Raw genomic sequence first — 11175 nt, forward strand, 5'->3', positions numbered from 1 at the left:
TATTCAGAAGATTAGATGTAGGTGATGCGTACTGAAGCGGTCCTGTTATGCCACAATCCATCTCACTCCTGCCAATAGCCTGATATCACCACTCCATCTCCACGTCGGTCGTCCTCTCGGATGCATTCTCTCTCCTCAATGTGCAGCATGAGCGCTCCGCGGCATGCGGTGCTTGGCAGGAGAGGGCACAGCAGCCGCGTGATGATGATCATCGTCATTTGTTGGCATTCGTCATCAACTTCATCATCATAAACCCACCATCATCTTCAATCCAACACCACCACCATCATCATCCTGTGCCTCTTGCCCACAGACTATTGCGGATGATAGGAGGAAATGACCTGTGGATAATATGAGTTTTCGCAAATCGATTCTGGCCATGGATAACGGGAGTCATGCATCATCGGGGCATAGATATTAGGATCCCGACTGTGCATGTAGTGAAGCAAAGCATTACAGGCTAACGCGGCATGCACGTGCTTCAGGTGATGTGGCCAGCAACGTGACCCGTCACCTTTCTCTTTCCAGTTACGATTTTAACACACCTCACCAGGAACGCATTTAAGGCTGAGTCGACCTAGGGGATTCCCAGAACAAGTACAGATACTACTTGCCGCCGATGTTAGCAGTGGCTAGGAATCGAACTCGCTACTCCCCACCACACTCACCCTCACGCGCTGCTCGGATGGCAGAAGTTTTCAGTGTACAAGTTGGGACCAAGCGAGATGGTTGAGGAGGCCGTGACCTCGCGCGAAATGAGTACAGGACAAGACAGGGATAGTGAAGCTATGCTGCCTCCCTACCTGCTTAAGCAGAGCGGGTACTGCAGACAACACTAGTTACATGTATATCCAGTTCCGAAAAAACATGTAATTTAATTAATATTGATATCGCCATGAAGTTAATGATCCTCCTTATTATGCGTGTTCACCCAGGAGGGCCTCACTGAGTCACAATAACCGTGTTCGAGTCGGGCGCAGTGCTGCTGTCTTTCATCCCAACTGAGTCATTTGCAGAAGTATTTTTCAGCATTGGGAAGTTTGGCCAATAGCAGCAGCACAGTGCGTCTCATAAGCTACGGGGGGAACCGGAGAACCCAGGTAAAACCCATACAGAATATGGACACCCTTCTTGCTGCGAGGGACACGTTTTACCAGATTTAGATTGTAAGTAGAGCACAGGAGATCTGAAGACGATGTTTTACAAGGCTGCTGATCGCAAACCGAGCTGTTGCACAAGAATGGGTGAGGTTACGAAGCAAACGAGCAAACGAGATTGATGTGCACACTCTCAAACATCACAGTCCTGTGCAAGATTCCTGAAGTGTGACAACAATGGCAGATGCTGGTGGCTCTGTTGCGCCTCGTAAGGTGAATCACAGCCCTTGCAGACTGCACTGTGTGGAGGATGGTAATCAGCTGTGGGTGGGACCGTAGCAGAAGTGCTTGGTCGAGCAGCAATAGGTAAAAAAAATTGAAACCGAGTTACGGTATCTGTAAACTAGGGATAGAATAAATCTAAACATAACTGATGATGGACGCTTGTGTTGCGCCCGAAACGTCGTGATTTATTTTATTTTCTACCCACGTGACTTTACCGAAATAACCAAAGAGTATGGATTCCTGCAGTCACGAAAGCTTCAAATCAAGATTATAACTTAATAAGAGGGAGACCGGGTCAGGATAAAAATTCGATCTAGCAAAATAGAGGAAATGCAAGATGCTAACAAAGGTGAGTGCATTTTCACACGCACGTTAATAACGTTTATAATCCAGTGCTCATAAATCCGTACTAAGGTAAAATTGTATTGCTAGGGTTCATCAACAGCCTTCCGGAGTGTCATCATCTCTCATGACCTTGCGATGCAATTATCCATCTCGCTCTCTGCACATGAGCTGATTCTATCGCTCCATTTCTGCATTGATCAATCCGTTGGTCATGTTCACTCCTTTGGTTGCCAGTCTCAAGCACCGCCCATAATCCATGCAAGCAAAACGTTCTACCGAAGTCTGCTTACTTTTATCAACAGTCGATACGGTGTCTTTAACTTCCATACATTCTCTATTCTTCATGCAGCTCCCTGATTCTGTGGACTTGTCAGCTTTTGTTCTTTTGTTAAGCAATTTTCCATGTTTCTGATCCACATTTCACGATCAGCTCCCATCTTGTGACCTCTAATATTGGTATTTTGTTGATATTTACCATAACACAAGTGCATTGGCTGTTGTTATTATTATTATTATAGGGCCCTGTTTAAAATGCTTGACATTTCATTACGACCACCGCCCTCCTTAGGAAGTATCTGGATCTCCCTCTGGTATAAAAATAAAGATTGCAATTTTAAATCCACGTGGGCTCATTATTAAATGAGCTGTGTTAAAAGTATGAGCACAGGAATGACAAAGACGGATGTGTGAGTTCACGTCCCAATCATTCGCCCCCACCGTGTGTGCTGTCTGTAGACAAAAGAAGTCTGGAGACGTGGACTCGGTGTACAGCGGCCTGCCGCCAGGCGTGAGCTCCAACTTCTCCCCAACAAACTCACGGAAGAGGTGCGTCTCAGCGTTGAGACGTTTGTCTTGCATCCAGTATCCTGAACGAGAACCACATATTGCACAATCACAAATGTATAACTGTGCCTAACTGCATACAAGCACAGGAGAAAAAGCTCATCGTTGACACGAAACGTGCTTCCCCATGTAACCAAAGTAATTGAGCCAACATGGCCTGGAAAGATGTTAGGGGCCTCATTTGTCAAACCCAGTGCATTCTACCCCCCCTCCCCCCACCGTCATGCCTAATGGTGTTGTCCTTGGTTGTGGTGGTGATTTTGTGATGACAGTGGTGGTGATGGTTACATGAAGGTGGTAATGGAAGTGATGCTTGTCAGGGAGCGGTAGTGTCGTGGTTAGCGGGCTGCGCTATGAACTTGGTGACCCGAGTTCGATTCCTGCTCACAGCCAACACCAGTGACCATTGTCTGAACCAATCCTGGGTCTCCCCTAGGCCGACTCAGCCTCAAATGAATACCTGGTGCGGTGTGTAAACATCGCCACTGGGGAGACAAATGCGGCTGGGCGTGGTGCTGGCCCCCCTCGTGTGCCATGCCAACGTCATAGGTGGTCGCTAACAGCACTTGCCCCAACAGTCTGTTCAGGCTATATGGGGGATCTTTGTCTTTCGTATTGGTGATGATGGTGATTGCAGTGATGATTCTGGTTCTGTAAATTGCTGCCAATGGTTGATGATATTGTGATTTCACGGCAACTATGTTACAGTTGAGGGTAGCCAGTTTGTTTCACTTGCATTTTACTGGAATGAGTTCAAGTTGAATGTCACCAACATCTAGTTGAAGTGTTCGTCGGGCTTCCCCTAGCAGGGAGGCAGGGATATTTCTTCATGGGTCAATTTTGAGTAAGAGTGGGGTCATCACTGCACCTTTTTTATCCCTTGGAGATCAGGAGACATTTTCTCAAGAATATATTCAACATTTGACATGCACCACATTCCTCCTAGGAGATCATTTGAAAGCCAGCCAACGGCTTTATCGCTTTAGTTAAGCTCTTTCAATGTTTTTGCCACGTCAATGTAATACATTTTATCATTCAAAGATTGTTTAATCTTGACCATTATGCCATTAAGACCTCACATAAACATTTAAGCTTAAGATGAATGCCATTTAAACATTGTTTTTACAAATTTGCCAGTACTTTTCACATGTAGGCTGTGTATAGACGGAATAGTAAGTTGTGTTATTTACTGCTCCGCATTTATGTAGTGTACGTGCATAAGGCCATTTCCAGTTATTACGTCCTCTATTTGATTTAATTGACTTGTTAAAGCCGAATAGAGTTCATAACAAGTCACAGACACCTCCTGAAAGACCCGATGGAGAAGATCCCTGGCTTTGATTGACCATGAAGCTGTTGGGCCACAGCCATAAACTACATCCACAAAAACCATGGCAGCAGATGCAGATACTTGATGCACCCATGGAAAAAATTAAAAACTATTGACTGTGTGACTGTGCTCACCCAGAAATCTAACACGGAACATGTAATGCCTCAATGTACAATTCACTAACACGAAGGAGGAAAAATAACAGTGATACACTCTGCTACTCCTGAAACAATTATCTAGCTAAACGACCTCATTCTAAAACTATTGCTTGGCATCAACATCAGCCATACGCAGAAGACTGGCAAAACATATCTATCTTAGAGTGTCACTTTCTTCATCACTTATGGAAATATTTCGATGGGCCTAGCTGAGTTGTAGGGGTCTATGGAGGTCAGGATTCTCTCGACTGCTCATAAAGGCAAAGATCTGAAATAAGGAGCACACGCGGTACCAGATGATTCATGCGTGGGCACAGGGCGAGGCCACGATGGCAAAAGACATTCCCCACTTTTGGACAACCTGGAAGATGTCTTCATCGCCCACGACTCGATTCCTTTCACCACAAAGCTGCCCGAATGAGATAGTCAGACCCAACTTTTTGTATAATTGTTTGAATTGTCCGTTACCTTTCCCAAGTAATGTATGTTTCTATGTTGAACTTATTTTGCACCGTACATAGCCAACCGTGCTGACTTGGGTGTCCATGTCTCAACGAGCACTCGGCAGCGCTATTCTCTGTGGAGACATTTTTTTTAGTCCTCATGAAGGGAACCAATGAAAATGAAGGCATTCTATTTGAGAATACAGATCTGTCGTGTATGAATTTAGTACTTGTTAAAATGTAATTTGTGAAATAAAAAAATGAACATTTACACCGAGTAATAATTCTAGCAAAAAAATGTATTCCTCTTCTTCACAAGAGGAAGTTTTATTAAATGTAATGCTTTTCATTCGTAGTTAATTTTTGGATTAAGCCACATAGTAATATTGGCGGCTAAAAAACTGTGTGTTCGTTGTAATGTTTTAGTTTGCATTGCACAACAACAATGTATAAGGCAACGCATGTTGAGCACATACAAGACATTTCCTGAATAGCCTTGGTGATTAATTTGATTTCCTCACTGAAGTGTTGACCTTTTTTGCAGCTGTCAGAAACAAATGATGACAAGGTCAAATGAAACTGACAATGGAGAAAAGTGCTTCTGAATCATCCACATGTATTTTAAATTGTAGCGCCTCGCCCTCCGGTTGAGTACACAAGGAATTGAAGCTGAATTCCGAGACCCTCGCCTCAGCGTCCTCGTGGTCCCACTCCGTGTAGACCCCCTCGCTGTCGCAGCCCAAGCCGCTCTTGCTTGCTTGGGGGCCGAGAGACGAGAGTGGTGATGGAATGACAGAGTGATCAGTGTTTCACTCTGGACACAGCTGCAAACATCTTTTTCAGGATTTTTTGCACTTTGTACAAATTTCCCCACTTATTGTGACACGATACTTCGTCAGTTTAACACGTAGCAGGCTTTCACAACCAATATTATTCATAATAAAGGTTTTGGGGTTAGATCGCGTTATTTATAGATGTGTTGTAACCCTGCACCACCCGACACGGCCAAACAGTAAAAAATGTTTCACGTTTACAAAGGACAAATAATTCACTACTTTAGCCCACCAGGTGTGTTGAAGAGTGAATCAACATCGTTTAAAATTTGAGTAGTACGACGTTTCGCTGGTAATTACCAGAGGTGTGGACTCGAGTCATGTGACTTGGACTCGAGTCAGACTCGAGTCATGAATTTGATGACTTGCGACTCGACTTGGACTTGCATAACAATGACTTTGTCCCACCTATGAGATGTGGACTCGAGTCATGTGACTTGGACTCGAGTCAGACTCGAGTCATGAATTTGATGACTTGCGACTCGACTTGGACTTGCATAACAATGACTTTGTCCCACCTATGAGATGTGGACTCGAGTCATGTGACTTGGACTCGAGTCAGACTCGAGTCATGAATTTGATGACTTGCGACTCGACTTGGACTTGCATAACAATGACTTTGTCCCACCTCTGGTAATAACATCCAGCTTCATCGGGCGATTTGCCAGAATGGTGAAGCTCTCCTCTCGCTCCCGGTCTTAAATAGAGCAGCAGCAGGGTGACGTCATCATTTAATTCATTCAGGTGCAGTGCCGATACTTCGTGTTGACAATAATCACGCCCCTTGCATCTACATAAGGCGACTAATGAAATGCCTCGTCAACGAAAGACGCCTTCCACCACATTGCATCTCAACCATTCGAGGGGCACCGTTCGGCAACGACTCACCTTGTGCTGCACACGGGCACGAGTCTGGCAGTCGGGAGTAAAGATTGCTCTGTGTCATCCCAGTTAAGTAATATGATTCATCTGTGAGTCACGCAATTCATTTATAGATATAAAGCAGATTGAACATTTATTTATTTAAATTATTCAATGAACAAGACAGTATATATTCCAGATCTGTATTCTACTACAGCTTTTCGAGATTGCATCTGCAGAGGTAGAGAGGATGAAAACTCTATCACAGATTATTTGGTATTGTATCGCACGTGTTAATGTTTTGAGTGCGTTCTCCTGGGCATTGTGATGGCTACAGTCGCAGTGTTCTGCGCGTTTCTTGTGCAGATCCAACGGCATCTCGCACTCGTGGAGCGAGCGCGTCCCCGAGGAGAAGCAGACGCCCGACGTGTGGGAGAACGGGCGGCCACGCAGCAACTCGTGGCAGGGTACGTCAGCTGCATGGCCACGGAGTGATGGTGCACGCTGCCAACGGATGTAAACGATGGTGGAGGCGGCGACTGTTGTAGAGCAGAGGTCGTTTGAAGAAGGGATCTCGGAGGTAGCTCTGTGGTATCCACTTCCACGGACCATTCCCCACCACGAAGGGTCGCACCGCTCTGCAAGAGATCCGAATGGATAAGAAGTGTTTCTATTTTAACCAAACGTATTGAAGGATGCTTTAACAGACTGGCTTTCTGGCTTTGTAAAATATTATTAATTATAATAAACCTTTTGTATTTATCTTCTACATCACCAAAGGTGCATTGCATTGTTTGCGTGCATTGTGTTTGCTCTCTGGAAGACTGCAGCATCCATCCACTGCTTGCATTTGTCCTTGCTGTGTGTGTCGCGGCATCGCCTTTTTCATTGCAACCATTTGTGACTCATGAATGATCAACTTCATCTCTCTACCTTTCACGCCTTTTTTCTTCATGACGCCTTCTTCAATATTTGGTAAGTTGAGCTTTCGTGAATTATTGTTCCTGATCGTTTGTCAAAGTAAAAAATTCTCCCATTACGTCTGCTTTTAGTTAATCCCTTTACATTTATGAATCATTCATATTGGTCAATCATATTTCGTACAATCAAAACTAGTATTGTTTTGCTTTTGATATACATTTCATAATAAATTAGTCAGTGGCACTGGTATTTTATAATATTAAGCCGAGCTGTTGTCGACTATGAAAGGCATTTGACAACTGCAAAGCTGTCGAAGATTGTCCAATCCTTGGAGCCACCCAGGATCACAAACTCTCATTCTCCACTCACATCTCTCAACTCTACAGGAGCTCGTCCCTCCACACGCAGCATCTCCCACATCCACCACTTGCTTACCCCATCTGCCGTTGAGACTCTTATCCATCAAACAATGATTCAGGTACTGAAACTCTCTCTGAAGGCATCTCCAAATCCTCACCTTAAAAGTCTCCAAAATGCCATCGCCAGACTTCTTGCCAACTTGAAACAATCAGGCCACATCAGTATTGAGATCATCAAGATCATTCCATTGACTCCCATACCAATCCCGTATTAACCACAGATTGCCCTCACTGTCTTCAAGATCCTCCGCAGATTCACCCCTTTCTACCACTCCAGCAAACAAGGCCTTGTGTCAAACTCTATCAGTATTTATTGATGGGAGGTCGCACTTTGTCTGCTGCAGCAGCTGCTGCCTGTTGATTATACGTTGTGGAATTTCCTTACTCTGACCATCGACACCGCTTCGGAAATTCCCCTGTTGAGGTCTAGCTCATGGCTTTCCCCTTCTCTTTCGCTTGACTGCCCATCTGATAAAAGTATCTTGATACGTGTTGTCCCCGGCATATTGTCTCAGTTCTCTTTCTGGTCGCTATAAATCTACCCATCATTCACTGCGGTAAGCACCCTCTTCAAACTCTATTTGTATAGTGTCAGGTGATGCAGTCAGATTTAGATGCTTCTTAAGTCCAAATAAATTGAATCTCAGTTTAATGATCAACATTACAGTATTGTCCAGATCCCTGTTACACGAAATCTGAACTGATATTTCATGAATTTTAACAGTTTGGCGACAGTAATTGTAAATATGCATAGATTTAGTCCAGTTGGTGATGGCTTTTCAAATTAATTTATAGTATTTTCATTTGGAATGAGAGCAAATTTGTTTATTAAGCTAAGTTTCGGAGGAAAACACAATTTTCAAGACAAATTTATACAATAATTTGTGAGTATAATGTTAAGAATATTGTGTTTTGCCATATCCTTCTCCTGAGTTGTTTGCAGATTAGGGGGTTTGCTCTGTTAACTACTTTATTAAATCCACTTTTGAAATTTGCAACTAATGCTGTTGGCTATTTAGTTATTTCGAATGTAACTGCATGCGAGAGATTGGCGGACACCAAGGCGTCGGTATTGTTGTTAACGATGTCAACGGTGTAAATGATGTTGTCAACAAGAGGACGTGCGCCCCGAGGAGGTGGTGCGATAAGATCCGTCCACGTGCAGGTGCTGGGTGCACCGCAGCATCGTGGGATGTGGTGGTGAAGGCGTGGGGGAGGCCTTCATCCACCTGGTGAATAATCACCGCTGATTATTATTATTCTGATGATGATGATGATTAAATCATTTACTTTTTCAGGATCGGGATCAATATGTCGGAAAAAAGGCAAGAGCAAGTTCCGCCCCCGCTCCAACTCCACTGAGTGAGTCGCTCCATCTCCGCGTCGCACTGGCAAGAACACAGTTCAAAATCCACGGCGTGTGTGTGAAAGGAGCCTATGCCGTTGCAGAAATAGTCTTTGTCAAATAATTAAAATGTAATTGAGGGAAGTGTGGAAAATTAACCATTATCAATTAAAATATACCAAATATGTAAAAACAAATTTCTAAAATGTCCCAAATTCCAAATGCTAGAGTGCACAGAAGGGACTCGTCATTCGCTTGACAATGATACAAGGGTAAGATGTGGAAAAAAAACATATGCTTTGCATTTACTTTCCTTATTTATAGCATGAAAATAAGTAGGTATTGACTTACATTCATACGTGTGAATGTACTTTCGCTGTATGCACACATGATAGTATTGACCAGTAAGCAGGCATTGCCCGCTTTAAGCTTTGGCCGAGCACTCCACGCAAGGCAAATTTGTTCACCGATGATGAAAGTTCATTTTGTGTATATAAATAGTCTCAATTGTATTGGTGCCCAATTTAATATTTCTCGCCTCTCTCGCTCATTATTACAATTAACATAATTTACTCTGTCGTAATAGTCTAAATTAACATAAAGTACAGTGCATAATTTACTTTTTTTTTATCATTGACATTTAAAATAAGTAATCAATTACATGTTGGAAGACCTGTAAGTGACCAATACTATTTGGCATCAGCAAGCAACCTTGATTAGGCCACACACAAGCTTTTCCTGGACAGGGCAAGACTGATCAAGTCAAGTCTATTCCTGATACACTTTACAATGGCGGGGACTTTAGGGGTTTCTCCCGAGGGAAGAGGGGGAGTGCACCTAAAGGGATGAAACACGAGGGGACTAGGGGTTCCTGCCCACAGGTGGATTGTCAGTATTGTGACTGTGGAAAGTCCTCTGCTGTTGGGAGTGCTGCTCTACATTTCACTCGCAACTCCTGCTTTTACTTTAGGATTGGGGTTTTCGCCACATGTGTAGGTGTACAATAGTAAACTAATGCAGTGTGACATCTCTATCTGCTAGGTAGAGATGTTACAGATAGAGATGTAAGCACATCGTTCTTCGCTCCACATGTTTAATTACTCTGCTGCACTTTTTCGAGGTCTCCGCTAAGTCCCTCACTCCCCTCCGCTGGGCCCACCTTCCAGTACATTCCTGGACCAACTATCTCATCGCGTCCCACGTCATTCCTCTGTCCTCACTTTAAATCCATCCAGGTGATATCGTTGGTTACAGCTTTCTGATGGATTGTGGAGCCCGGTGCTTGGGGGACCGTCCACGGCTGCTCTGCCCCCTTGTCTGCCACCTCCCCGGCTCCGCCCACTCCATGACTTTGCCTCTACCCCCTTGTCTGCCACCTTCCCCCGTACCCAAGCATGAAAACATTATAGGCTTTACCCTCTCTGGCAATAAAACAGGTGTTAAGATGCTCAAATACCAAATAAAAACCCTTTGCAAGGAATTCAGTTTGCATTAACCACACGTACTGGCACAGCAGAGGTTATATCGGAGGCCTATACGTGTACCGAGAGTTATTTTAGTGCTCAACGCAATAACCTCCTTCGAATATAGATTGCAATTTGGAGAAAAAACCCACGAAATTCCCCCGACTATCTGGTGAAGAGCAGTGAACTTCGTGGTATCAAGTTTCACCCAACAATAAATATTACCCCAGCCCTTTCTCCCTCCCACTTGCTTCCATCACATGTCCCGTTGCAGCTCGACGTCTGGGGAATGTAAGTGCCATTTAACTCAATTTAGCACGTAGGCTTTCGCGACGAATACTATTCATGATAACGTTTTTTGAGCAACATCGCATACATGTGTAGATTGCATTTATAAGATCGTATAAATGCGATCTTCCCAAAAGACGTTGCCATGGATGTCATTTAACTCTCCGAGTGACTCATCCCTCATTTCCCTTCCTCTCTCACCTCAGTTCCCAGAAGCCGTTTCTTCTTCCTTCATTCCTTCTTTCTCCATCGCCCACCAATAATTGCGTAATGGGAAGTCATCTCTACCTTTAGCTACTACAGTTTGCAGCAATTTTCCTCGAGTGGACAGTGTTTGTGACTTCATTCTGCCGGTTTACTCTAAACGTTATGATCTTTTACGTGTGTATACTGCTCTTTACGAGAATTACCTCGCTCAAATGTGACTGCTGCACTGAGCTACGCATCGTGAGCTCGTGTCTACGGCGAGCGTGCCCGAGGGTAGTACGAGGAGAGTTCACACTCCCTGCGCTCTGAAGCCGCCTGCTGGATTCATAACTTAGAC

The 11175-nt window shown here is 44.2% G+C and overlaps 1 protein-coding gene across 9 annotated transcripts in view; it reads left to right on the top strand.

The window, feature by feature from the left end:
* Positions 1-11175, top strand: part of LOC144934642 (disintegrin and metalloproteinase domain-containing protein 11-like) — a 114170-nt gene that overhangs the window by 93897 nt on the left and 9098 nt on the right. For 4 of the 9 annotated variants that reach the window (XM_078860674.1, XM_078860675.1, XM_078860679.1 and 1 more), the window contains exons 27-29: positions 2463-2552; positions 6562-6662; positions 8834-8897. In XM_078860674.1, the coding sequence (XP_078716800.1) occupies positions 2463-2552; positions 6562-6662; positions 8834-8897 (255 nt within the window). Of the gene's footprint in view, positions 1-2462; positions 2553-6561; positions 6663-8833; positions 8902-11175 lie in introns of those variants that run through there. The other 5 variants (XM_078860676.1, XM_078860680.1, XM_078860678.1 and 2 more) reach the window with 3 other exon arrangements.

This window comes from Lampetra fluviatilis, chromosome 10, assembly GCF_964198595.1.
Source record: "Lampetra fluviatilis chromosome 10, kcLamFluv1.1, whole genome shotgun sequence".
Classification (NCBI taxonomy): Eukaryota; Metazoa; Chordata; class Hyperoartia; order Petromyzontiformes; family Petromyzontidae; genus Lampetra; species Lampetra fluviatilis.